The sequence below is a fragment of the Equus caballus genome, chromosome 26 (assembly GCF_041296265.1).
Source record: "Equus caballus isolate H_3958 breed thoroughbred chromosome 26, TB-T2T, whole genome shotgun sequence".
NCBI classification, from domain to species: domain Eukaryota; kingdom Metazoa; phylum Chordata; class Mammalia; order Perissodactyla; family Equidae; genus Equus; species Equus caballus.
Window position 1 is genome coordinate 45,114,688 of NC_091709.1, and position 27,906 is coordinate 45,142,593.

Consider the following 27,906-nt stretch of genomic DNA (forward strand, 5'->3'; position numbering starts at 1 on the left):
GCTCCCTTGATCCTCGTAATCCCCTGGGTGTGAGACGCGGCCGAGGGAGAGGGCCTCTCTCAGGACACAGGACGGGGAACTTCCTTCTCGCTCAGACAGGCAGGCGCTTAAGAAATCCATCACAAATTTACAAGAGGCACGGCCACTCTCGAACTTTGAGTTTATGGAAGACCTTCTTTCACTAAAATGCGTGCAAACTCACGCAAAACCAGTATTTGGTATATTTTTAAAGCCTTCCAAGGCACTGTGGGAGCCGCCCAAAATAAATGGGAACCAACCCATCTCTTTAAGAACCTTGCAATTAAGTCGGAAAGCTGGGATCTGCAGATAGAGGCTGTTAGGGAATGATCAAGTACAGGTCTGCAGGAGAATTGGGCTTCTGCGTCCTATTTCTGGAAATGAGATCATCAGTGTGCAGTTGACTCCACTGACAATGGCAGGCTTACTACCGAGTCAAGCCCGAGCTAGGAGGGCATCCGGGTTCTTGGACCAGCCTCGACACTGACTTAGCATCCTGCCGTGGCTCCACGTGGTCACCTTGGGAGCTCCCGGATGCAGGGGATGCTGAGAACAGACTCAGATGCCCACTAGGCTCTCCAGTACCCACTCCGGACGCCTGAACAAAAAGAAATCTGCCTGTTAGGTTGGTGTCTGGGGGGTGGCCCTGTGCCCCCTTGCCAAAGAACAGGATGTGGGCTGGGTGGGGCGAGGAGGAAACGAATGACCAGAGAAATGAGGGCTAGTTGGTGAGCTGACTTCGGAGGCAGGTCTCAGAATCACCCCCCAGGTTCCTGGGCCCGAAGTACACAAGCCAACTGCCTCACCCCACTTTGTCATATTTGGAACTTCCTTAGGTTCTCACACTGGTCTTTGTTCCTGTCCCAACTGACCCTGGGTTAATTAGCATTGAAAATAATAGTAGAGCTCTATGAAGCGAATGAGCTCTTCTGTTCTGCCCGCCATCTGATGGCAGGGAACAGCCCCCTGGGAGAGCTGGGTTCATTTTGCAGATAAAGGGCCTGGAGCTCCCCGCCGGGGGCATCTGTCGGTCACCCTCAGATACGAGCTTGGAGCTCCTAACAGGTGACCTGGCCAGAGGGGCCGGCCGAGGCCACTTGACAGCCTTTGCAAGTTGAAAACCTATTATTGGTCTAGAAGTTTGACAGCAGCCGTGGTCACTGCTGGTTCGTGTGACAGAGTCGGGAAGAGGAGCCAGAGGTACGTGAAACCTTCCTGGAAAGATGTAGGAGATGACGTGTGGCTGTGCGCGGGGGCAGGTGAGGGCCCAGCTTTGGAGAGCACCCCCCCGCCCCCCCCCGCCGGCTAGGTGTTCTCTCCACCGACCAGGTCCCTCGGCTGCAGCAGAACCCGCTGCCAGCTCGTGGCCTCCGCATGTGCCTCTCAGCCAAGCTGTGTCCTGGGCTCCAGCTCCAGGGGCAGAGAGGAAACAAGTTCACCTATGGGGCTGGAGGGGAAAGAGCATCTCGGATCAGCATGACGCAGCCCCTTCCTCCTCAGAAACTCAGAAAAACTGTCTGAGTGGATAGGGCCGGTTTGGCAGGCTCTGAGCGTTTTTTGTTTTTTTTTTTTTAATGTTTATTTACTTACTATTTTTTTGGTGAGGAAGAGTGGCCCTGGGCTAACATCTTTTGCCAATCTCCCTCTTTCTTTTTTTTGCTTCAGGAAGATTGTCGCTGAGCCAGCATCTGTGCCAATCTTTCTCTATTTTGTACGTGGGATGCCTGCCATAGAAAGGCTTGATGAGCGGTGTGTCAGTCTGCACCGGGGTTCCAGACCTGTGAACCCCGGGCTGCTGAAGCAGAGTGTGCAAACTTAACCACTCGGCCACCAGACCAGCCCCCTTAGCATTATTTTTAATGCTAATTAAGCCAAGGTCAAAAATTCAACACAAGCCTTGAGCTTTGTACAGACGGCACGGTGACGCCTACGTCACATAAAGGAACTCACTGATGGAACGTCCTTAGACTGGCCACTCAGCTCCAGGTGGGGGGCGAGCCCCTGTCGGAAAGACCCCCAGCACTCGGTCTCCCTCACAAGGTCACGATTTATCAGGGAAGACAGAGGTACGTACAGCGCACAGGGCGAGCGCTACAGCAGTCCTGCTCTTCCTAACGGGAACAACAATAAAACAGCCCCGCGCCCACCCGTACTATGTGCCAGGCCCTGGGCTAAGGGTTGTTCACGCATTATCCCATGTTTCCGATTAACCCGCTGAAGAATGCTTCGGGCTGGCTGTGTCATCCCCAGTTGATCAGTGAGGAGTGCTCAGCTTGGGAAGGACATGTAAATCATCTAGGGCCACACCGCAGGGATCAAAGAGATGTGCCAGCCCCAAGGGAAGAGCTCCCCGCCTCGCTCCAGAGATCTGGGGCTTCAGGGAAGATGGCACCATCTTCTTAAAGAGGTGATCAAGGCGGGGGTGGGGGACATTCTTCTCGGATGAAACGAGGGGCAGAGTCAAGCCCGTGACAGCAGAGTGTCTGGGGTCTTTGGGGGGTGGGGATAGAGAAGGACAGGGCAGATGACAGACACCAGGTGTGCCACACTGGGAGGTGACGGGAAGTCCCCAAGGAGGCCAGGGAAATGACAGGGCAGATCCGCACAACGGGAAGATCCCAGGGAACGCGCACATGGGAAGGATGAGAGGAGCCGGGGGAAGCAGGCGACCTGGTAGGCGGTCACCGCCATGGACGAGAGAGGAAGGAGGAGGACTTTGAGCCTCCAGCTTCCCACAGAGGCTGTCACTGTCCGCAAGAAGGAGACAAGGGAGGCCAGCTGAGGGCCCTCACAGGCAGCATGACTCCACACCACAGGCGTAAAAGGACTTGAGCATTTGTCTCAGTCCCCCAGAGTCCCGGCACCAGGTTTGCAGAAAGCAGGTACATTCTTTCCCATTCAGGCACCTCTGAGAACGTGGGAGGACGCCGCCTCGTCCACGCTAATTGCACATTAGTCACTTCCCCTTTTCCCGATTTTCTTCCCAAAATAACACCACAGCATTTGAAATGTTTTGAAAAAGAAAATGCCTAGAACCCTACCACCCTAGACACAGCCATTTCATATTCTCTTCCCAAATTGGTTCATCCCTCTGCTGGTTTTCAGAGCTTGACACTGGCAGGCAGACCCAGTGGAGCAGGGGCTGGTTCCGTCCATGGCTGATATGGGCTCAACACAAGCTTGACATAAGGGAAGCCATATTGTAGAAAAGAAACCATCTTGTAACTTTGAATGACTTCTGAGTAACTAACCCTGACTCATTGGTCTCTTTGAATTTATGCTTTAGTTGGCCAGATAAGTAAGGGTCTATCTCCGGGGCATTTGCAGGCTCTGTAGATTTTACGGCCCCTCCCATCTGGAATCCCATCTAGGAATGTGATGACCCCCAGGCTGAGAGTCTATGCTGATAACCATCGTCAATGACAACTGAAAGATCAGGGTATATACGGTGTTACTCCCATCTCTGATGCATAGCCAGTAAAACAAAAGACTAACAGGAACTGGGACCAGATGTCGGCCCCACCTGGAGACCAGATGTTGGCCCCACCCAGAGACCAGCCCTGTGTATAACTGACCTGTAGTCTTTTTCTGGGAGATGGTTATTTTGGACCTGATTCGGACATTTTCCCTCTTGCTTCAAGCTGTAATAAAGTCCTTCCTCTCCTTCCACCTTGCCTCCTGACTATGGGCATGTCTTGTGGCGAGCAGACGACCCGCCTTGGGCGGTAACAGCTGGACCTCCAGCGCCAGGCACGGGGCTGTGCTAACCGACAGGTTGGAAAAGGGAACGAATGGCCGGAGTGTAAACGTCTCTGTGATTCCACTTTGTCACTGAAGGCATCATGACCTCTCCCTTGGCCTCTATACCACGCCATAATGATCGTCCTTGATTTTCCTTTCAGCAAATGTGCCACAATTTAATTAGTCAGTCCCAATCTTTGGAAATTTAGGTCACTTCTGTTTTTTTTCCTTTTTAACTTTTCTATTATAAGTGACACCTCCTGTCTAAGCTGACCAGAAGTCCAGAATGCATACAGGAAGAGTGGAAGTTTTGTTTCCTTAAACGTGGAAAGCCACATTATGAAGGCATCATGAGTAAAGGCAAAAGATAAGCCACCAACTTGAAGAAAATACTTGTAAAATACATGCCAGTCAAAGGGTGACTCTCCTCGGTGTATAAGGAGCTAGTTTAAATCAATAATAAAAAGGTTTGAAAAATAGAATAAAGGGTGAAGAATACGGATTCACTGGAGAAACACAAAGGGCCCATCAACAGGAGGGTCTCATCTCATAAACACAGAAATGCAAGTTAAAACAAGAGACTTTTCTTTTATTAGATTGGAAAAATATGAACAGAATGAAGTCTATCTTGTTTTGGGGAACATGTCTGGGAGGGCACTCTTGTTTCCTAAGAGTGGGTGCATAAATCGGTATAACCATTCGTGACGCTGTGATGTACCATAAGAAATACATTATTTGATCTTCCTCCCATTTCTGGTACAGAGCTCCTAAAACTCGGAATTTCCTATGTGATAAGAGCATGAAGGTGTCTTGATGTTCAGAACAAGCCCCTTTCAACAACACCTGAGTTTTTGTTACCAAGATGACTTGGAAAACACCTAAGGATGGGGCTGGTTGCCAGGGGAACCAACCTTGAGATTAGAAGGTTGGACCTTTCAGTCCCATCTTCCAGACCTCCAGGGAGGGGAGAGGGGCTGGGGGTTCAGTCAATCTCCAACGGCCAATGATTTAATCAATCATGCCTACATAATGGAGCCGCCATAAAAACCCACAAGGACGGGCTGAGGAGAGATCCCAGGGTGGTGACCACAGGGAGATGTGGGGAGGGTGGTGCTCCGGGAGAGGACGTGGAAGCTCCACGCCTTTCCCCACCCCTCGCCCTATGCATCTCTTCCATCTGACTGTTCCTGAGTTACATTCTTTTACAATAAGCCCGTAAGCTAGTAAGTAAAATGTTTCTCTGAGTTCTGTGAGCTGCTCTGGTAAATTAATTGAACACAAGCAGGGGGTCATTGGAATCTCCCATCTTTGGCCCACTGGTCAGAAGCACAGGTGACAACCTGGACTTGCGAGTGTTGTCCAAAGTTGAGGAGGGGGTCAGTCTTGTGGGACCAAGTCCTTAACCTGTGGGGTCTGACATTATCTCCGAGTAGAAAGTGTCAGAATTGAGTTGAATGGTAGGACACCCAGCTGGTGTCCAAGAATTGCTTGTTGGGGTGGAGAACCCCTCCCCCCAACACACTGAAATCATATGCTCGGATCATTTACCATTATGGAGGGCAATTCGGCAAAATCAAACATTTAAATGTGCATATACTTTTATGCAGAAATCTTACTTCTGAAAATTAGTTCTACAGAATAGCAGCACAGCTACCAAAGGACACACCTGGGGGTGTTCCTTTTACATTGTTTACAACCAAAAAATATCGGGAAAATTTCAGTGCCCAGCACACAGGGAACCGACTTAACAGATGCGAGAACGTGCGTGGCAGAGATCCACCAGACAGCAATTAAGAAGGGGATGTGTGTCCATTTTCTGACCCGGGTGAGACTTTGCCATCTCTGCTACATTATTTGAAATATTTACAACTAGTAATAATTTTGTTTATCACCAAAGCCGTAAAAAGAGACAAGTTGATGTGCGCATAACTCAGGTACCACTAAAACTGACACTGCCGTGGTTATCTTTGGGCAAGTTTTCTTCCCTTTGCACTAAAGCTTAGGGCAGACGGGTCAAAGGGCACACTCTCTCACTCTTGGTGCACGCTGACAAATAGCTTTCCCAGGAGTCAGAGAGGTTTATGGGGTGTTCACCATATATGGACAAAATAAGCTGATTCCTCCAAGAGGTCGATGGTAAAACATTCAGAGTGTGAAGCATTTCACCTCCAACCAGTTTACTAATTTTAATCCTCTCCCATAGCATGCCCATTGTCTAGTGTGCTCTGATCCCCTTTAATGAGGCCTACTCGGCGTCTTGCATGTAGCAGGTACTTGATACATTTTGCTTGTTCGACGAATTCATTTTTGTCCCCCTACCGCACCCCTGGTCAGAGGAGCTGGCATAGGAAGCGATTGGATTATTTTCAGAATAGTCAACTGACAACACCAGATAGACCTGAGAGAGAAAGAACAGGCAGGAGGAGGATGCCTCGGGGCTGGCTCAGCAGCACCCTGCTGACCCATTTCCCTGGCCCGCCCAGTCCAGGGGCGCCGCTACGAGGAGCCGCAGGGCGCTACTGGCTGCAGGGGAGGGTGCTCTGCCTGGCCTGCCTGGCCACTCGAGGCTGACTCCTCCTCCGCCATTGGATACACCCTCTAACTTTTCCCTCGTGCCCCCAGCTTCCTTCCCCATCTCTGCATCCTTGTTGGAGGCTGCCACTCTTCAGGGACAGGGGCAGACCCACCTCTCCCACCTCATTGTGGCTGCGCTCTTTCTTGCTGGGGATAAAGAGCTGGTATGGGATCCAGGAACCAGCGCTGGGCGACTCATGCCACGGTCTCGGCTCAGCCCCTCCGATCTTCAGTTTGGCTCTGATGCCCTAATTTGAAATTCTTCTTTGGTGAGGTCTTTATGGCAATTAAGGAGTGAGCTTTGCACGGGGGAATGAGCTGATGTGCAGGCCGAATGGTACCAGGAGAAATTGCCCCAATGTTGGGGCTGGGAATGGAGGCTGGACCCAGCCCGGTGGCTTTGCACCCCCAGGAGCTCCCACCCGCTTCCCTGGGAGATTGGGCAGGCTCTCACACTCTGACATCCCAGACAGTTGGAAATTTCCCTCCCCATAACTCCCCGGGGGCTAGTGAACTCAGTCACCAAGTTCCCACAGGACCCACAGGCATCCTGCTCCACCCAGGCTTCCCATCCCCGCCTCTAGCCCACCTGGCAGAGGAAGGAGGTTTCTTTCATTTTCATTTTGATTCTGGGAACTTACATTGGCTGCATTCCTGGTGGCCAAGCCAGAATCAGGAATGCAGGTCAAGGATGCCAGGGAGAACCTCGCGCTGATGTGGTGATCCAAGGGGAGGGCCCGCTCCTGGAATCTCACCCCAGGGCCATGCAGGATAAAGGAGCATGAACTTAGGCAGGACCACGTTATACAGAAAGGAAGGAGAACAAAAAGCAGAAATAACGTCAAGCTAAGCAACAAGCAGATATGAAAGACCAGAACCATCTCCAGTTGGACACAGAATCCAACCACTTCTCACCTCCGGGTCCGATCACCTCAGCAGCCTCCTTGCTGGTCTCTCTGCGCAGCTCCTCCCTGTTCAGCGTCCTCCGCCCAGCAGTGGGACGATCCCATGAAAACATGAGTAGGCCTCGTCCCTCCCCTGCTCAACCTCCTGCATGGCTTGCAACCGACAGGCTGGAACCAGGTCCCTTGCGTGGCCCACACGGGGGCCTGCCACCCCCTCGCCTCTCTGACCTCACATCCCACTGCAGTCCCCCCTCTGCCCACTTCCTCCCCCTCCTCCAGCCACACTGGCCTCTTGTCCGAGAAGGGGCCTTGGCATGCGGCTGCTCCCTTTGCTAGAAGGTTCTTTCCTCAGATATTTACAGGCTCCGTGCTCCCTCACTTTTGCCAGGTCTTTGCTCCTGTGTGCCCACGCCTGGCCGCTCCCTCTAAAATGTCAGCTCCCCACATTTTATACCTCCTTCTCCGCAAGACTTTTCTCCTTTGCACAAATTATCATCCAACGTGCTGCATGTTATGTTTATTTATCCCATCTTGTCTGTCTCCCACTAAAATGCCAGGGATTTTTGTTTCTTCTCTGCTGAGTGCCCAGCGCCCAGAGCAGCACCAGCACACAGTAAGGGCAGCGCTCACTAGGGCAAGAGCTGCGGCTCCGCGGGGGAGGGAGGGCAGCGCCGGCCATCTCATTATCGAATATCCGTACAGTGGTCTAGTCGAGCAAATACTCACAGGAGCGAGGATTATTCTGAATACAGAATCGGCCAGGGAGCCTGAGGAGGTCTGCCCCACATCGTGCCAGACGCCCAGTCACAGAGCCACACCCTCCAGCACAGAAAGGGCTCCGCAGAGCGTGTTCGGGCACGGCCCTTCCAGGGCGCTTGAAGGAGATGATTTGAGAAGGCCAGGTCAGAAGACAATAAGACACGGAGAATAAATAAGTACCAAGCTAATGAGCCATCTGCCAGGCGGTGAGATTGCTGTGCCAGACAGCAGCCCCACCCCGCAGATCAGTTGCTGGGTTAGCCCACACAGCATCCAAACATTCAGCAGCAAAATTGAACTATAATGATAGTGCTCGCTTCAATTTTCTGGGGACACGTTATGACAATTGTGAATCAGGTGGCCAACTATAACCACCCAACTGGGTTCCCCCCCCAACCGCAAAGGCCTCCTGGCTGTCCCTTCTCACCCCCAGTCACTTATAAAGCAAATCTCATGGTCCCCGAGTTCTGATGTGGTCCCTTCACTGCACGGCAGGCAAGCGCAAAGCCACCATCATTCTTTGAGAGTCGCCTCTCCCATGAAAGCCGGCAAGGGGCATGAAGTGACACGTGCTGGACTGTCCAAAGGCTGAGGAAGACCACTTCACCTAAAGAAGACGGACTTCACCTTCCCCAGGGCTGCAGCCTGGCCCAACCCTCCTGTTGGCCCTGGGGGAGTCTGGAAAGCCAGTGACTGTGCGCCAGTAGAGGCCGGATGGCCAGGGAAGGGAATGGTAATGACCACTGGCCGTGGCAGCTGTCAGCCTGGCTCGGGCAGGTCCAGAGGGAGAGGAGCCTGCGTGCATCGCGCACATCTCAATAAGCAGAACCCAGACGTTCAACAGATGGGAAGCAGTAGCTTGGAATTCACTTCCAACTAAACAATAAGTGCATTCTCTGGCTGGTTTCGATGCTCGCTTCCAAAAGCAACAGGCACTGAGAACCACTCGGCATTTACCAGCCCTCCCCTCCGCTCGTTCTCTCTGGGAGCGCCCCGGGAGAATTGGGGAGCTGCAAAGGCAGCCCCCACTGTGATCTGCAGGTCCCAGAGCTGCCTGAAATCCCTCCTTTTTCCCCCTCCCGCTTTTCCCACACTCCCTGTAGCAATTAACAAAGGATGGGGGGGTGCAGCCTGGAGACCAGAACAGTGCTGAAACCAGCAAAAAGCTCGTGGCTGGGTAATCCTCACTCCAGCTACATCAAGGACAGAAATAAAATTGCCATTTCAGCTCCGGGTGCAGCTGGAAGAGGCTGTCACTCCCAAGAATGTAGAGAAAACTTAGGGGAAGGATGTACAAGAAAGGGAAGGAACTTTTCCCATTTCCTATTCGAATTAAATGAGGATGGCAATCACAGCAGGAGAGGTGGAACCTTCGGGGCATTTTCTCAGTGCTAAGTGGTGCTAGGGTTTGGGTAATAACCACAACAATAGCTCAGGGGCCCCAGGCCAGCCAGTGCTTACTGATGACTGATCAGCCACCCAGGCAGTCCTCAGCTTCTTTGCCAAGGGGGTCACCATGGGCAACTGCCCCCGTGGGGAGGTGACTAGCCCTGCAGCCGGAGGAGGTCGCTATGGGAATCTGGTCACATGGGGAAGTGACCAGCCCTGCAGCCGGAAGGGGTCGCTGTGGGAATCTGGTTATAGGGGGAGATGACCAGCCCTGCAGCCAGAGGGGGTCGCTCGCTAGGGGCACCTGTCCAGAGGGCACTTGGAGATGGGCTGTCCACTTGGCTCTGTCCTCATCTGGCTGGAGACAAACGGAAGAAAAGGGGGTGTGCATTAATGTGGGAAGAGAGAAGGGAGAGAGGAGAGAGAGGGAGGGAAGAGGAAGGAGGGAGGATGAGGGAGGAAGAGGAAGAGGGAAGAGGAGGCAGGAGGAGGGCGGGAATGGGAGGGAGGGAGGCGGAGGGAGGCGGCGGCGGGGGGAGGAGCGCGAGCGGAGACGCGCGAGCCGGAGGCGGCGGGCAGAGCCGGCACCGCGCGCGGCTGCGCTCTGGTTGGCTGATCTACGCCGTCCTCCCGCCGCCGCCCCCTCCTCCCTCCCACTGCCCGCCCTCCCCGCGGCGGCTGGCGTCGAGAAAGTACAGTAAAAAGTCCAAGTGCAGGGCTCGGCGCAAGATGGGGTCGGGCTCCTCCAGCTACCGGCCCAAGGCCATCTACTTGGACATCGATGGACGCATTCAGAAGGTAGCCCCCGCCCCACCCGCGGTCGCGGGGCGCCCTCCCGCGCGCGCCCCCCGTCGTGCGAGCCCGCCGCGGGGGCCCCTCCCCCGGGTGGCAGCGCGGAGGGTCTCGGCGCGGGTGGGGGGACCAGGCCAGGGGACGCCGGCGGGGGTTGGGGGGGACCATCGTGCGTGCGTCCGCGGGTCCGGGCTGCGGCCTCCGACAACTTCGGTCGCGGGCGGCGGGGCTCTGCGGGGCAGGTGTCCCCCAGCAGCGGCCCCCAGTGGAAAGGGCGACGTGCACGGGGGTAATTTTTCATTTCGTGGCCAGAGCTGTCTTTGTAACAAATCTGATTGGGCCGAGTTCGTGCGTTCAGAGGCTGCTACATTAAGCCTTTCATTTCCGGCAGGACGACCCCAAGAGCAGACACCCCGAAGCCGGTGGGCAGCCCTGCGGGACGGAGTGCCCGCGCAGGGACGGTGTCCGATCAAGCTGTCCCGGCGGGGCCGGCGGGGCGCAGGTGGGGGGGGGGCGGGGCTGACACAGCAGGGGGTGCTCCACGCCATGTCCCCGGCAGTGCCCCCGTCCCGGCAGGTGGTCAGTTCTGACAGAGACGGTGACCCCGTGCTGCTCTATCTTCTAGAGCCCACAGAGAGACTGGGTGACCCACTGGACCACCTCTGCGGTCCTTCCGCCCTCCTCTTTGGAGATGGGAAGCCCTCCAAATGTCAGGCGTCCCTAACCAGCTTGAGTGTCATGAGAGAGGCATCCAAAGCAGACCCCTTTGTTCAGGCCCCTCCCCTTCTCTGCCCCTGGCATGGGTCCAGAGCATCCCGGACTCATGCTTCTGATTGGCAGAGAGGGACAATGAAAGAGCTGACTTGGAAGGGGTCTCTCTTTAGCTCCCCTTAAGCCCTGGGAAAAGCTGTAATGAGGGAATGGCCCCCAAACCTCCACTGGACATTTCAGGGAAGCCCGCATTTGCCGAGTCTCACCTTGTGCTCTGCAAGGAGCCCCCAGTGGGGAAGCCATGGAGAGGTGCCCCAGGCAGGCAGGGAGGAAGCTCTGGGTGGGGGGGGGGGGGTTGGGTCTCTCTGGTTCCCAGACGTGCACACAGTCTCTGCCAGCTGATAGACTTGAGCCAACAAGCCACCTTCACCCCCATCCCAGCTTGATTCCCGTGGAATGTGAAGCACAGGCTGCCCTTCCCCCACCATAGCCGCTGTAATAGAATGAGAAAATGGGAACAGGAAGCATCTTCAAGGGCAGGTGGACAACCCCTCTTAGTTCATCAGCGCTGGACAGCTGGTCAGCGGCAGAGGCAGGAGTAGACCCAGGTCCCCTGACTTCCAGGAACGGGCTCCAGACTGCACAGGAATTTAACAGCCTCCCCAAAGGAAGAGATGGCCGTCTGCTGAACACGTCCCTGCTCTAGTGTGCACACACATGCACAAATATGCACACACGTGCACGTACATTCACACACAAACACATTTTACACACACACATGCATGCACGCACATATGCAAATAAACATGAATACACATGCATAAGCACACATACTTTTTCGACCCCACCAGATGAGAGTTATCAAAGATCTGCCGTTTCTTCTCCCCGAAGCCCCCCAGTATATAGTTATATATTCTACTTGGAGGTCCTTCTGGCTCTGCTATGTGGGATGCTGCCTCAGCATGGCTTGAGGAGCAGTGCTAGGTCTGTGCCCAGGATCCAAACCGGCGAAACCCTGAGCCACTGAAGCAGAGTGCGAGAACTTAACCACTCGGCCACGGGACCGGCCCCACCTTTTTTATCTTTTGAAAGAGATGAGATGAGATGCTGTCACCCAGTCAGAAGTGACGGCTGCTTCCTGAGAACTTCCCCCAGTTCTGCCGCGAAGCTGCATTGAAGTGGAAGAGAGGTTCCAGGGGGCGGGAACGGAGCCCAGAGTCTGGCAGGCTGGGCTGTCATTATGGGCAGGATGGTTTTTTGCAGTTGACACACCCGAGGTTGGGATGACCTCCCTGCCAGCTGCCCCAGGAAACCACGGGCACCTGCGTTCAGGAGGGAGGCCGTGGCCTTGGGAGGGGTCAGATCTGAGGTTGTGTGCTGGCTCCATCGTGCTCTGTGATCTTGAGCAGGGTGCTTGGCTCCTCTGAGCTGGCCTCCTCTGTAAAGTGGGATAGTAATGTCTGTTTTATAGACTGCCATGGGAAGTCAATGACATCATGTAAACAGAGGGCCTGGAACACTGCTGGAACACGGCGGACATTATGCGCTTCTCTCTCCCTCTGTTCCACAAACATCCTCCAACTGGTACAAATAGGGGAGGAGGTGGGCCGTGGTCTTTCAACCTCTGCCGTCTCTGCGAGGTCTGTTTCTGGTTCCTGACCTCGCTCTGAGCCCTCTCCCTTTGCTCTTGGCGCCGTTGGAGCGCTGATAGCTGGACTTTTAGCTCTGGTTGAGAGCCAGATCGTTCGGGGTTTCCCAGTGTGTGCTGGAAAATGATAACCTCTCACTCACCTCAAGCTCCCCACCCGCCCAGCAGCACCCTCGAGACGAGAGCACTTCCAGCAATGCCTTCAGTGGCTGCAGTTTCTTAAAGTCCCAGCCACTGGGTTAATTCTGCAAGTTCCCCAAATGTGGCCGTGTTCTGTCTCCCTTGCATCCATCCCACATCCTAGGTCATGGGTGCAAACCCTGAGTTGCTTCCGAGGAGGGGCACTGTGTGTTTGGAGGCATGTGTTGCTGCCTGGCTCTTGTCCACCTGGTCGTCAAGCCCGTGGCTCCCGCGTTACTTTTGCTTTCTGTCCCTGGAGTTCTCTGACTCCTGGGCATTCTGCGCTCCCCTGGAGAGTGCACAAATGGAGGTTGCAATCAAAATGGGGACTTCTGCAGATGCTGTCTTCCCCAGCAGAGCTGAGGGTGGAAGAGCTAAAGTTGTCTGAAGGGTGGTCGGACAGATGGATGGCAAGTGCGGCATTCCCCGTCTGAGGACGTGCCTGTGATAGTAACACCGGAGGCACGTCCAGTGCCTGGAGAAACCGTGGCAGCCGTTGGCAGCTAGTTCAGGGCGTTTTTGATACGAAGAAAACTCCAGACACAGGTCACGTGACCCGCCCAGTTAATGCAATCTGAGGCCGGCCTCGAGAATCTGGGGATCCTCGGAGCCCCTTGAGAGGTCAGTTTTCCAGCCCCAGGGCTTTTCCTTCAGAGGTTGCACAGAGGAGGCTTGGAGGGCAGCGGTGGCTTGTCTTCTGAGTCTGTGCCCTTCCTGGGCCCACACAAAAGTGGGATTCTGAGGTGGCTGGGAGCTCGTGCCCCGGAGCCAGAGGGATTGAGGTCCATTCTCAGCCCGGCCTTGGGTTGGTGACCTAACCCCTTGATGCCACCATTTTCTTGACAGTAACATTGGGATGCTGGTAGTGCTGCTTGTTGCGAGAACAGTAGTGACAAGGCAGATCCCTTAGTCAATTATCTGGACATGTTTATTGAGCAGCTATTGTGTGCTGAGTGCTGGAGTGCAATGTGAATGTGACAGCCACCACCCTTGGCGAGTCCCACTGAGCGATGGTGCCTCTGACCTGAGCCAGGCATGGGGCCTGGACCCCAGGAGGGCACAAATGGTAAATAGCAGCTGTTGCGGGGCCCCCTGTGGTGGACAGAAGGACACAGCAGGACCAGCTGGTGGGAAGGGGCTGTGGTGCCAGCCACGTGTGGAGCTCGGTGAACAAGTTTCCTTCCTCTGGGAAGGCAGGCTTTGTGGGGAAGGAGCCTTTTGGCAGACGGGTAGCCTTGGGATGTCCCAGGTTAGGAACTGCTAAACGGCCAGGGTGCCAGCCTCTTGCAGCCAGCAGCACCTGCACACACCTGTCCCCATCGTCTGCTCTTCCACTTGCCTGGGAGCGCAGGTGAGCCCTGGCACCTCCCGGCACCAGCTGAAGGAGGAGGTGGGGGGAACCTGGTCCCCAAACCCAGAGACCTGGAACCCCGCTTCAGAGGCCTCCTCTTGAGAAGGCAATGCCCAGAGTGTTGGCTCTTTCTTTCCTCAGTGTCCCCTGGCCTCAGTGCCTGCCCCTTTCTCCCACTCAGCTAGGATGCCCAGGGCGTGATGCGACGATGCACTCAGGCTCCTGGCTGGTGGCACGTCCTGGCCGAGGTTTGCTGACCTTCCAAATGAAACAGAGTGAGCCATTTGTGGGACCCCCGGGCCTGACGTTGGGCTGGGGTTTGGTGAGCAGCCTCATCTGGGCCAGAGCAGCCGTCCTGGAGCTCCTGAGGCTGGTCGAAAGGGACTGCCTCTGTTGGCGCATTGCCCTGGGCTAGCGGCTCCCTCGGGGACCGTCCCCTGGTCATGTCACTGTGCTGGGACCACCCTCAGCCACTCTGAGCTGCCACATGTTTGTCCCAGCCTTGCTCTCCAGTGGGAACCCAGGTCTTAATAAGCAAACAGCCACTTGATGTTTCTGAAACAAGGAAACAAATGAGAAAAAACGAAAGAGAAGAGTCACATTGGAAAGTTGTTAAAATGTCAGCAGACAACCGTTCCCAGTTCCTAATGTCTCCTGTGTTGTTGCTCCTTCCCTGGCTGGAGCTAAGTGCCCCGTGCGCCCAGCCTCGGGCCCATCCCTCCCTATGGTCATCTTCCCCCAGCCTGGTCCTGTGGCCACTTGGAAGCCAGGTTGTGCCCGTGGATACCTCGGAAGCTGGCATCCAGCCCCCGCGGGTCTGCGGGGCCCTGACCCACCGTCCCCTCCCCAGAGGTTTTCCTCTGGGCCTCAGGCCCTCTTGCCTGCACCTGGAGCCCAGGCCTCTGCGCCCCTGGCCGTCTCCGGCTCTACCCCGAGGCAATCTTGCTCCCTGCCACCTGTCTCTCCCTGTGTACCCCCACCCTGCTCTGACCTTGTACCCTCCAAGGGACTTCAGGCTCGTCTGCCTTCATTTCTTGCCTTTGGGACAAACAAGCTGGCGTTTTGAGCTGACTGCACGTCTTCAGGGCAAAAATGTCTTCTGTTTTTCAAAGGATACACCTGCTGCCTGTCTTGTCCAGTGTGGTCATCATGGCGGGGCCTGGAGTCCCTCCCTGGCTCACGAGCGCCTTTCCCCCTCCTGGAATAGGTCCATCCTGCCACCTGGCAAAGCCCATTGCCAATTTCCTTTCGCTTTCAGACATGCGCACCAGCTCTACCCGACACGCGGAGTGTGCCTTTCCTGACAACTGGAAGGAGTTTGTTCATTTGTACAATGATGCACGCACTGGCCAGGCAGGCCCACTGCTAGTCCTCTGGGCTTCGGCCCTGCCGTCCACTCCCCTCATCTCTGCCAGGTGGACGGTGACGCCCCTTGGCCACCCTCAGCAGTTCCAGCAGAGTCCGTTTATCTTCCTTTAAATGTTTATAACTTAAGCTCTTTAAACAGATACTGAAATGTTAACATCAGCTAAGTGCGACCAAGGGAAGTTGGAGAAGGGAGTCATCCCACGCCCTTTCGGGGCTTCCAGTGTGAAAAGGGAGGTGGGCTGGTGGTGATGGGGAGGCGGAGAGGGAGCATTTCGATTCCCAGCCTGACCTTTCGTTCGCGATGACCTCTCTGTCTCCAGCTGGGTCCGAGCTGGGCTGTGAACATTAATGAGAGCATCTCGTTTCAGTCTCTTTCAACAAGCACATCAGCCGTGAAGCGCCTGGGACCCTGGCTGCCTGAGCTGCCGTAGCAGGTGCCATCCAAATAAGAACTCTGAGAGATACCGTCTCCCCAAATTCTAGCCCAGGGCCCTGAGAAGTCAGGAAGCTGCTGGCCTCCTTCCTCCTTCCCACCTGCTGTGCTCAGAAGGCCTCTCAAACTAGACGTTTGAGACATCGGAGGCTGGAGGCTTGAACCCTCCTGACGGCACCAGGGTTGGCAGACAGTGACATGGAGACCTCTCAGACTAGACACAGTGCGCTGTATATCGGAGGGTGGTCACCCCGTGTGGTGGAAGCCATGGTGCTGGGACAGCCTCACAGGGCCTGGCTCTGCCACTTGTCAGCTGGGAAGCATGAGGGAAATCACCTTCTCCTCGGAGAGGTGGGTGCGGTGGCGGCACCCTCCATGGGGTGACCACGGGTGGTGCTGTGTGACACATAAAGTGCCCAGGGCAGAGCCGGCCACTTGAGGGGGCTCGGTCCACACACCCCGTCCTTAGGCCTGGACGAAGCATGGCCCCTTGCCCATCCTTGGCGCTCCCTTCCCCCAGACTTGTCAACTCGGAGACTGTGGCCGTGCCTTCTTGTCACTACGTTGGTATCTCTGTGAGGCTACTGTGAATCTGAGCCAGAACAACCACGAAGAGGGAGGCAGTGCTGAGGGCTCCAAGACCCGAGGTCCCACTGCCCAGGGCACCTTCGTGTCCAATCTGGCAGGGTCTACGCCTGCTGGAAACGGGGCCATTTCACGCCCAAACTGAGGGGCCACCGAGTGGCCTCACCAGAGCCGTTGACGGCTGAGGGGCTGGCCGGCCTCAGAGGCTAGCAGAATACAGCTCTGGTCGTCAGGGAAGAAGGGCAGGGGAAGAGCAAGGGCACCGCATCCCCATCAGACAGCTCCTGAGAACCGACATGCAAATGAGACATGAGACAGGGACTCAGCCCGAGGCTGATCTCAGCGCCAGCAGCCAGGAGCCGGGACACAAGCTGGGCAGTGGGGCAGCGGGGCCTGGGCTGATAGGGAGCCTTGGGTCACTGCAGGCAGGGTGCCCACACGCCTGTCCTGGCTTTGCTCCCTGGCGGGTGGTGGGTATGCCCTCCCCCCGGCCTCTCCCACCACAAGTGGCACAAGCTGAACTGTCTCATGCAGTCACCCGCTCCCCTGGCTGCGGGGGACCCAGCAGGCCACACTCCTGGGGACAGAGGCAGGTCTTTGGCAAGGAGAATCCGCAGAGCACACAGAGGGATCTCAAGGGTCCACCTCTACAAGACAGCAGCAGCCCACCAGCTGGGCCTGCCCCAACAAAAGATGCTCCCATGCTCCCCATTCTCCTTCCTCGGCCAGACAGGTGATGCCAGACAGGCGATGCGGTGAGAGCTGGCCGCCTGCAAGCCCGCAGCACGAGCTCCCGCCTAGGGGGATGCTCGCGGCCAGGGCAGTTTGCGCGTTAGTGGCCCAGCTCGAAAGGGGTGGAGATGGAGCCACAGCCTTTTGCTCAGCTCCCGGGCTGTCTCCTCCTGCTGTGGTGGTTGAGTGCATTTCCAGGGTTCTGAATCTTTGCGACAAAAACAATACTGTACGCTAGTACCCACCTAAAGGTCCACCTGCAGGACTATAAAAAGCACAGGCATCTCTTCCCGGGCACATCGGTTATAGCCACAAGGCGGGTCACTGTATAGGTGCATTCAGCTGCCTTGGAGATGGCTCCACACATTTTCAATCTCAAAAAAAAAAAAATCTCTGCAGTTGATGCTGTGGTTTATTTGCCTTGACTCTGCCTCTGTCTGCCTGTCTCCCCCACCCCTCACCACGGTCCCACACGTCCTCCTTGAATCCCAGAGTTGATCACCTGACGGGAGCATGTCCTGAAGAGAACCTTGCAGCGCCCCGTGAAAGCTGGGTCCAGGCACGGTTAAAGAAGAGCCAGAATGATGCATTCAGTTTGCTTTAGTTCTCTGCCTAACATTTTTAAAAACTGTAGGAAAATAGACATAATAAAATTTTACCATCTTAACCATTTCTAAGTGTAAAGTTCGGTGGCATTAAGTACATTCATGTTGTCATGTAACCCTCACCATCATCCATTTCCAGAGCTTTCTCGTCTTCCTCAGCTAAAGCTCTGTCCCTACTAAACACCAACTGCCCATCCCACTCCCCCAGCCCTTGGCGCCCACCCTTCTACTTTCTGTCTCTGAGTCTGACTGCTCTGGGGGCCTCATCTAGGTGGAATCACACAGTATTTGTCCTTTTGTGTCTGACATTTCACTCAGCATAATGTCCCCAAGGTCCCTCCACGTTGTAGCAGGTGTCAGAACTTCCTTTTTAAGGCTAATATCCCATGGTGTGCATGGACCACATTCTGCTTTTCGTCCTTCGATAAATCTGCCGTGATGTTTTATAACCTGTCATTTCCATCCTTATTTCCTTAGTTTGCAAAGTGTAGGCCTATTGCAGTGGGTGTGTTCTTGTGTCTTCTGAGAAACTGTGTGTGTTCCCTAAACCCACGCCCCGGTCACAGTAGTGTCAACCCAGGAAGGTTGTATGTGGGGTGGTCTGGGAGGTGTGACGTATTATGGGTGGAGAGGAGTGACCTGCCTGGGGAAGACACCTGCTTTTCAGGTTCAGTTACACTCAGGCCGTTTACCAGCAACATGGCGTCGCAGTCGAGAGCATCGATTCTGGAGCAGGTGTGTCTGTGAACCTGGTAGGGTGTAGGCGGATTACTTAACGTGCCTCGATGTCTCTATCTGTGAAGTGGGGTCAAGGGAGCCTCCACTTCACAGGGTTGTTGTGATTACATCCCTGAGTGTGTGTCACGTGTTCAGACAGGGCCTGTACCTGCTGAGTGCTATATTGAGTTGCTATTTCTAGTCATTTATTTTATTTTATTTTTTTTGATGAGGATGATTGTCACTGAGCTAACATCTGTGCCAGTCTTCCTCTATTTTGTATGTGGGTCACCGCCACAGCATGGCTTGATGAGTGGTGCTAGGTCTGCACACGGGATCCATCTGCGGACCCCGGGCCACTGAAGTGGAGTGTGTGAACTTAACCACTACACCACTGGGCCCGCCCCTGTTTGCTTATTTTTTATTTATTCATGTCGTGAATTTAAGGCAGTCAAATCCCTGTGTCCAGTTGGGGAACTAGGACTCCTAGCCTCACGGTCCAGGGCTGGTGGTGGCCGCTGCTCATCTGGCTGTCACTCCCGGCCAGTGCCCTGTGCCCAGGCGTGCTCTGGAAGGAAGGGCCAGGTAGCCGGAGGATGCTTCCAGCTCGATGATACCATGCAGCTGTGTTTCCCAGGTTAGCCCCAAGTCCACCCTTCTTCCCCCATTCTTCCCACCAAAGAAAAGACCACAAGCCGTCTTTCATTTCTCTGACTATTTCAGAGGTGGAGCTCTATGGGGACTGCAGTGAGGAGGGAGGGAGGAAGGGAGGGAGGGAGGGACAAGGACAGCGGCAGGCCATGATGAACTAGGATGACCGCCCTCGGATTGACTGAGCTGGCGGCCTGTGTGCCCGCAGGCTCTCCAGCTGCATTAGAGTCCCCAGGCTTCACGTTCATTTCCTTTTGCTGGAGGGGGCGGTACCGATGCCCGTAAGCACTTAATAATTTTGTAGGCGAAATCAGCTGGGTTTGGAGAGTGTGTGTCTGGTCGCTGTCCATCGTGGCCCCGGGAACACTCAGCCGCCTTTGTCGCTTGGCTGCTGGGCATGCCTCCCCCGCAGGCCCCCAGCTCCCATGTGCAGCCTCCACCTGGGGTGGGAGGAGACTTCAGGGAAACAAAGTCAGCGCCCGCGCGTGGAATGATGGGAGGTTAATGGAATTCATCACAGTCGAACTCTCTTCCATTTAGCCCAGAATGCTGCCCCGTGGTAAGGTTGCCACTGTGCCCTCTTCTACTTGCCACCACCAAGCGGCAGGCATAGGGTGCCCAGGGCTGTGTCCATATGGAGTTCGACCATCCTCAGGCGGGTTGCACACTGCGGTGATTTATTTGTTAGCAGAACAGTTCACAGAGCCCAGTGGTTCCGACTGTCTTTATCCTCGCAGCTTCTGCCTTTGGGGAATTTTTGAAAAACTTTTATAGCCTTACAAATGACCGAAAAGAGGCCGTGCGTCTGGCATTATCATCTAGAGATCTCCCATAATCTCTCCACCTGGAATCGACTTTGGCAGGAACAGCTAACCCAGAGCGATGTTACGTAAAGGCTGACTGTCAGCAGAGGCAGCTGGGTGTGGCGGGCGAGCGCGTCTGTCGTTCGTGCGTTTCCAAAGTGCTCTGGGGAGCGGCCCCCAAAGTGTTTTCATTCAGCGTTGTTCTATTAGTTCTATAAGTTTAAGCTAGTGGTGGTTGAAAGTTCAAAATGAATGGTCATGTGTACTCTGAAATTTCTCAGTGAGGCTTCTCTGTAAGCCTAAAACGCCTGCGTCACTATTAAGAACAGAAAATCTGAAGCTTAGAACATATACAAGAAGTGCTGGGAAACGTGACTGCAGACCTAGCCGGAGTCCTTCAGACGTAAGATCTCCGCCTGGCCCCCCCAGGATGTGCAGCTGTGGTCCCGTCGTGTGTTTGAGCCCCACTTTGCATGTGGTGTTTTGAAGGCTGAGCCCCAAACTGCAAAGATGGGAGATGGCCTCTGTGCCCTCCTGGCAAAGACGGCCTGGAGTTCTCCAAGGAGCGAGGGTCCCGAGAGGAGCTTCCTCGGCAGAGGGGTGAATGGGGAGTGTGGGAGCGGTGGATTTCCCCCGCAGACGTGTTGGGTGGCCCTGGGCTGGAAAGGTGGGTGAGATGGGTCTCAGCCTCGGGAGCTGAGCAGACACACGCAGTAATGCATGACGACAGAGGATCAGGGAGCCCCTGGTGGGTGACAAGGCGGCAGAGGGAATGGCCCTTCTCGGAGTCAGTGCCTCCCCCCTGTGCCTAAAGTATCAACCCCTTATCATCATCCCTGATTCTAACAGGGTCCCCATGAATGGGCCTGGGGGTGTAGGCTGGGCACCAGCAGACGCAGGCTGATGTTCTGAACTTCAGACTTGCCAAGGTGTCCATCCCCCCCCCGACTCCCACTCCCTGCATCCCGCCTATGGCCCAGAACACGACAGAGCACTAAGCCCCCCACCCCAGTCTTCCGCCCAGCATCTCCCCTCCCAGACCTTTGGCCGAAGCCCAGGACCTCCCCAGGGCCTGGGGACTCTGGGTTTCCTGGGTGTTGGTGCTGGAGCCGAGGCCACCGGCTGGATGCCAGGCCTCCTGGAATGCTCTGGGCCCTGCTGGGTCTGGGGTGTCTGATTTAGTCTCAGTCCTGCAATGAACCGTCCGTGTGTCCTCCAGACGCATTGATCAGGCAGCCCCGCGCCCTGCAGCCAAGTCAGGTCCAGACCCCAAAGGGGCCCCTCAGGAACCTCCAGCTCCCACCTGCCCCCCTGAAGGGCCAGGCTCGGCTTCTGGAAGAAAGATCCAGGGGTTTAGTGGCTTTCATTCGACTGCTGTGAGCCCTGGGCGTCAAACTACAAATAGCGAGCCCAAGAGGAATTCTTTGTTCGGCACAGAAGGCTGCATGGGCAGCATTACCTAGATCTGTGGATGAAGTGGTTCTGGGTGTCGCAGGGTGCGGCGATGGTACAGTGCCGGTCGCAGGGTGGCCCAGGAGGCACGGCACCCTGCTGATGTCACATCACGGTGACACACCACCCCCAAAAGTCCAATGGCATTGAATAGAAACCCTAATCTTTGGAGGAGCTACAAAGGAGGCACGTGAGGTTTTCAGCCTGGCGGGTGGAGGCTGGCCTTTACATGGATAAGAAGCAGGGTGAGTGGGAAGGCCACTCCAGCCCTAAGAAAGTCAGACAAGCACCTTATTTTAACCTAATTGCCTCTTTAAAGACCCCGTCTCCAAATCCAGTCCTATTCTGAGGCACCGATGGTGAGGGCCTCAACGTGTAAATTTGGGGGGATACAGTGAAGTCCATAACACCCCCTCCTGAGAAGCAGAGATGATTGTCACCCTCTCCCATCTTCTGGTCTCTGGAATCATAAAGTACCAAAGCTGGAGGGACCCGGAAGGCCATGATGTCACCAGGGAGAGCATCATGTCCAGGAGGCTGGATGGACTGCTTGCTTGTAGGACGGCACAGCTCTCTGGGTCTCAGCTGGGGAGGGGTCCTTCCCACCTCCCAGTCTCAGGTCTCGCTTTTGCATGGTTTCATCCATGTCTTTTCACGTATGTCCTGAAACAGGGCTGGAGGGACTGCATGTTGGGAGAAGGCTCCGTGAGCAGTGTCTGAGGGGTCATCCCCAGCACCTCCTCCTTCACCTCCTTCCACCTGGGGCGCAAGGAGCCCTGACCCAGGGATAAGTCGCATGGGCCCACACTTGGAGTCCTGATGCAACAGAGCCGGGATGAAGACCCTTGGGAAGTGGGCAGAGGTTAGCAGGACGGGGGCCCGGTGAGGGGACGTAGGAGGGTCGTGCATCCCTCGTACCAGCGTCGGATCTCAGGAAGTAAAGCAAACCAGAGAGACACCTTCAGAAATGTCCTCACGTAAGAAAGTCCTCCGCAGAGAGCTCCATCTTAGCACATTTCTTATTCTTTCAGCTCCTCGCTTTTTGCGTTTTCAGTCCCTTGTGATCCATTATTTATAACAGTAGAGATTGGCCTCAGACACTAGAAGTGGAAAAAATGAAAAACAAAGCAATCCAGAAGAATGACAAGAGCCGAGCGTGGATCAGCTGTGACAAATGGGTTCAGGGCAGATGAGGCCCGAGGCCATGGCAGACGCAGACACAGGCCTGGGATCCTGCCCAGCCGCCCGGCAGCCGGAGCCGGAGCTGGACAGGGTTTAGACATCTGGGTAGCTGTGTCCTGCTAATGAACATCGCCAGCCAGGGCAGGAGTTCCCTGCAGATTGCCATACTGTTCTGCTCCAGCCTCCATCCTCCCTGCTCCAACCAGGCCCCATCAGCTCTTAAGGGGGGCAGGCAGCCTGGGACCAGCTCCTGACCTCAGTGCCTCCTTTCATTAAGCCATACTTCCCCGGCCCCCTCCTCAAGTTTGGTCCCCATCACATCTACACTCCATGCCTCACACAGCTTCAAGAACTCTCCCATTACCCGCAGAAAAGATTCCAGCCTCCTTAGAATGGAGGTCAAGGGTGTGTGAGCCCCCTGGGCTGCTGTAACGAGTTGCCACAAACAGCGTGACTTGAAACTACAGAAATTTGTTCTTTCACAGTTCTGAAGGCCAAAGTTCAAAATCAGCATCACTGAGCCAGAGTCAAGGTGTCGGCAGAGCCCCAAGGTGTTGGGGGCTCTAGGGGAGAAGTCGTTCCTTGCCTCTTGCAGCGTCTGGTGGCTGCCCGTGGATTTGGGCTTGTGGCCACGTGGCTCCAGCCTCTTCAGATCTCTCTCTGCTCCACCTTCACGTCACTTTGTTCTCTGTGTGTGTGTCGACTCTCCCTCTGCCTGCCTTGTGATTTTGTGATTTCATGTAGGGCCCACCTGGATAATCTGGGATAATGTCATCTCAGGATCCTCAATCTAATCACAGCTGCTGAGACTTTGCCATATAAGGCAATATTCACAGGTTCCTGGGGTTAGGGTCTGGGTATCTTTGAGGATGGGGGATTCAGGGACCACAGAGCTCTCAGCCTCTTGCCTGTCAATACAGTTCTAGCCTCAGCTTGCACTGCATTTCCTTGGTTTCGTTGGCTCCCCTCACACAGACGCTGTACCCTAAATCCAGTGGGATCACTGGTCTGGAGTCAGGGTGGAGTGAAGCGAGGTCATCACACCTCGTCACCTCCACCCCCATGCACACTGCTCCTTGTGGCTTCCCTATCCCTCAAGGTCAGCCCTCTTTCACAGATCTGCCTTTATTTTTGTGTGTGTTGTTGACATCACTGCCTCCCCTGCCTGCCAGCTGCACATTACAGGTTGGGATCTCAGATAGCTCTCCTTACTCCCCACCGAATTTTGCCGTACATTTTGACTGAATTAACTCATGCTGTGCTAGGCGAGGGTACGTCTCAAATCCTTTCACCTAACAGGCATTTCTCAAGGGCCTCCCATGTGCTGGACCGCGAGACAGTGCATGATAGCGAGGTGAATCTTGGGAGGCTGCAGTGTGCTTCAGAATATCAGCCTCAGCCTCTGCCCGCCCTTCCTCCCACCAGCGGTCCTTGCTTATCCAGCTGTCCTGGAGTCAGCAGACTGGGGTTTGCATCCAGCAATGCTGTGCACTGGTTCTGTGATCTTGGGCCTCAGTTTCCACATCTGTAAAATGAGGACAGGACCTGCCTAGCAGATAGAGTGCTTACAACATGCCAGATTCTGCTAGCCTCTTCCGTATGTTGCCGATGAGGCAAGTATGCAATGATGAGGGGAAGGAATTCGCCAGCAGTCCCAGAATTCATGGGAGGCAGAGCGGGGAGTTGAACCAGGAGGCCTGGCTCCAGGCTCCAGGCTCCAGGCTCCACAGCTCCGTGTGCACATGTCTCTCCTGGGAGAAGTCTACCTGGGGGCTGAGCTGGTCCTGAGCATCTCTGGCTCACGCAGGCCCTGCCCCATGGGAGCCTCGCAGCACCTTGAAGCAGGTAGAGCTGGCACTATCCCCACTTTGAGGATGAGGAAGCTGAGACTCAGAGATGTTGAGAGACTTTCCCAGAGCCACATAGTTTACTGGAGAAAGAGCCCGAAGCAGGTCTTCAAACCCAGCTCAGAGCTTTGCCACCAGCCGCTTCCCTGGGCTGGCTGGGTTTCTTTTCCATTTCTGACCTTACAGGCTGTGCAAGGGTAGTGAGGTTGGCCTTCAGAGGCCTCTCTATTTTTGCCCAAAGCTAGCTCTTCTCCATCCAGGGCGTTTTGTGTGCTCCGTCTATTTTGTCAGTAACCCCAGGCACTCGCCCACCCGCGGCCTTCCTTGTCTAACCATGGTTTATCTCACTGAGCCGCCGGCTCTTCACTCCCCGCTTGTGCTCACCCTCCCCTGTATGTGGCCTTGGAAAAGTTCCCTAATTCTCTGAACCTTAATATCTGCAAAATAGGGGTGACAAGCCCTGCCTTTAAGGCATGCTTTAAGGATTGAGGATCACGTGTGTTCTTCAACACATAAGTGGCAAGAAAAGAAAAGGGCACCATACATCACACATGGGCATACACACACATGTGCATGCACACGCACACGCGTGCACACACACACACATTTGTTTTCAAGTCAGGATCCAAATGAGGCCCACTCATTGCATTTGCTTGATGACTTCTTAAGTCTCCTTCTATGCGTATGTTTCATCCCCTTTACGTTTCTTGCCATTAATTTATGGAAGACAACAGATTGCTGCTGATCCTTAAAACACGCCCTGAAGACACAGATAGGACAAGCTGAGGAATGACAAGGGAGACTGGTGTTAATTCTCTTTCTGTGTGATGCTCACACTCACACTGTGGCTATCTCAAACTGTAAGAAAGAGATCTTGTATTTTAGAGATCCACGCTGAACTGTGTCCAGATACAAGGATACGATGTCTAGAATGAGCTTAACACTAAGCCCGGAGGGAGGAGAAGCTGGGGGCAGATGCAGCAGACGGGGCCTCATGTCGGTAACTGTTGAAGCTGGAAGGTGGGGGGCGAGGCTTCGTGACACTGTGCCTTCTCCTTTTGTAATGTTTGAGCATTTCCATCGTACGGAAGTTCTTTTTTATTTTAAGAGAATGTATGTAATGTGTCTGGGTCATAGTAATACATAGTGATTTCTGTTATTATTTTATATTCTTTCCAAATGCAATGACCGGAAAAGTACCTCCTAAATTGGGGAGGGAAATGAGACCTAATGTAGATTTTATTTTAGCAAACAAAAAAGCAGCAGTTGCCTGCCTGGTGGTTAATTGTCATCCATTTTGAATGTGACATTACTGTTAAGTGTTCTAAAAACAAGGGGCAAAGCAGAATGAGCAATATGTTCAAATGTATATATGTAATTTATAATTAGAGGTGAATTGCAGATAAGCCTAGATAGATAGGTAGATGGATGGATAGATGGGTAGATGGATGGGTGGATGGATGGATGGATAGATGGATAGATGGATGGATAGCCTTGGATATTTTCTCCAGTGAACATGTGTTTGTTTCTTGAGTAATAATAAAAAATCATAAAATGGGGGATTTTGTTTGTTTTTTATATTAAATACTTGCAATTCTCAGGGGCTGAAAGGCAATGGAAATTCACCCTTTAACTCCCCCAAGATAGAGAAGTTGTGAGTCCACCATTGGGTTGAGTTCGGCTGTTCCGAGGGCTGGGCTGCTGTTCTAACTCTGAGAGCTAGAGCGTGGGATCCAGGAGTCAGACTGAAATCCTCTGGTTTGCTTTGAGGGCAGACAATGCCTTATAAAAGCTTACAGAAGCTTATATAAAAGTTTAATAGCTTGTAAAAGCTATAAAAATGAATCACAGTCGTATAGACAAAAGAAAAGGAATTTGAATTGATCTGTTTTCCTCTGGGAGGGGCCTAAATCAGTCTTCATTCTTAGGTTGCAATCAGAAATAGCAGTGATTTGAAAACGAGGCAAACAGAGAAGGAATGCCTGCTCCATTATGGGGGGTGGCGGTGGCAAAGAGGCCCAGGGACCACCCCTACCCCTCATTGAGACTGCGCTGGAAGTCGGATCCCAGGCACAGCACACATCTCTGGGCTTGGAGCCAGTGGGTCCGAGTCTGCGTCCAGGACCACACTGGCCAGGCCAGGGCAGCTTCTTCTCTCTTTACTGCTCAGAGTCCTCATCTGTGACAGGGATGACAATGACACGAAGCTGATGAGGTCCTTATGAGGACCCAGGGTTTCAGGGCTTGTGAAGCACTTGGCTCTGGTTCTGGCCCCAGCATGGCTGGACAGGCTCAAACCTCTTAGTTGTTGTTGGTGGTGGTAGTGATGGTGGTGATTGTTATGATGGTGGTGGTGGCAGTAGTGGTGGTAATAATGGTGATGGTGGTGGTCATAGTGGTGGTTCGAGAGGTAGTCACAGTGGGGCTGGTGGTGGTGGTGGTAGTGATGGAGGGAGAGGTGGTGGTGGTGGTGCTGATGGTGATGGTCGTGATGGTATTAGAGGTGGTGGTGATGGTGGTGGTGATGGTGGAGGTGGTGGTGATGGTGGAGGTGGTGGTAGTGGTGGTGGTTATGGTGGTGGTGGCAGCAGTAGTGGTGGTAATAATGGTGGTGGTGGTGGTGTTGGTGATGGTTATGGTGGTGGTGGCAGCAGTAGTGGTGGTAATAATGGTGGGGGTGGTGATATTGGTGTCATCAGTGGCGTAACATAAAACCATCAGTCTCAATATTCAGCCTCAACTCATTCACATGGGAGCACACTTAGGCGCCAGCTTTACTGTGCCCACTGTTGGGATGTGAGCATCTGACCTGGGTCCTGCCCACAAAGACCTCACCTTCCAAGGATTTCCTTCCACGTTTAATGGAATAAAAAACTACCACTAACCAGAGTGAAATCAAATTGATCATTTAACCTATCAGAGATTTTAAAATCCTACCTGGTGATCCTGTTGAGTGCCACACGTTTGTGTTGGCACGACCCCGGCTGTCGTTGCACATGGTTGGACATGGTTGACAATCAGCACAGGGAGGTCAGGTAGAGCCCGCAGAGCCTGCCCTGTGATGGCCGCCCCGAGTGAAGATGTCGTTTTCTCCAATCTCTACTGAAACACCCAGAAATACTGACATGTTGACTTTAGGGTTGTGTGTCCTCTATGCCTGTTGATTGTGAAAATGGCCTTTGGGGGCTCAAGGAGGAGCCTCTCTGTCCCCAGGGCAGACATGCCTGAGTTTCAGGGGACCCCTCCTGTAATCACAGCTGCCACTTAACCGAGCACTCAACGTGCTCCAGGCCCTCGGTGTGGCGTGATGCCTCCTCCTGGTACTCCCGTGGGCGAGGGCTGATGATCCTCGCTTGCAGCTGAGGAATTAGAGCCCCAGAAAGGTTGAGAAATCTGTCCTGGGTTAGGCTGGTAAGAGGAGGAGCTGGATGTGAACTCACGCCTCTGACTCCTCCCTCCCCAC

The 27,906-nt window shown here is 54.3% G+C and overlaps 1 protein-coding gene and 1 long non-coding RNA gene across 6 annotated transcripts in view; one reads left to right on the forward strand and one right to left on the reverse strand.

Annotated features, from left to right (window-relative positions):
- Positions 1–4,323: 4,323 nt before the first annotated feature.
- Positions 4,324–8,050, reverse strand: LOC138920888 (uncharacterized). 2 transcript variants are annotated; one of them, XR_011432854.1, is made up of 4 exons: positions 7,965–8,050; positions 6,975–7,119; positions 6,447–6,581; positions 4,324–6,157 (listed from the first exon to the last, which is right to left on the reverse strand). It is a non-coding gene; the product is annotated as an uncharacterized lncRNA (long non-coding RNA). The 2 variants fall into 2 exon arrangements; XR_011432853.1 differs by lacking the exon at positions 7,965–8,050 and adding an exon at positions 7,249–7,383 and having other exon boundaries at positions 4,328–6,157.
- A 1,867-nt stretch (positions 8,051–9,917) lies between these two features.
- Positions 9,918–27,906, forward strand: part of PDE9A (phosphodiesterase 9A) — an 89,552-nt gene continuing 71,563 nt past the window's right edge. The window contains exon 1 of one of the 4 annotated variants that reach the window (XM_070252500.1): positions 9,918–10,184. In XM_070252500.1, the coding sequence (XP_070108601.1) occupies positions 10,168–10,184 (17 nt within the window). In that variant the 5' untranslated portion in view covers positions 9,918–10,167. The remainder of the gene's footprint in view (positions 10,185–27,906) is intronic. The other 3 variants (XM_023630231.2, XM_023630230.2, XM_070252499.1) reach the window with 3 other exon arrangements.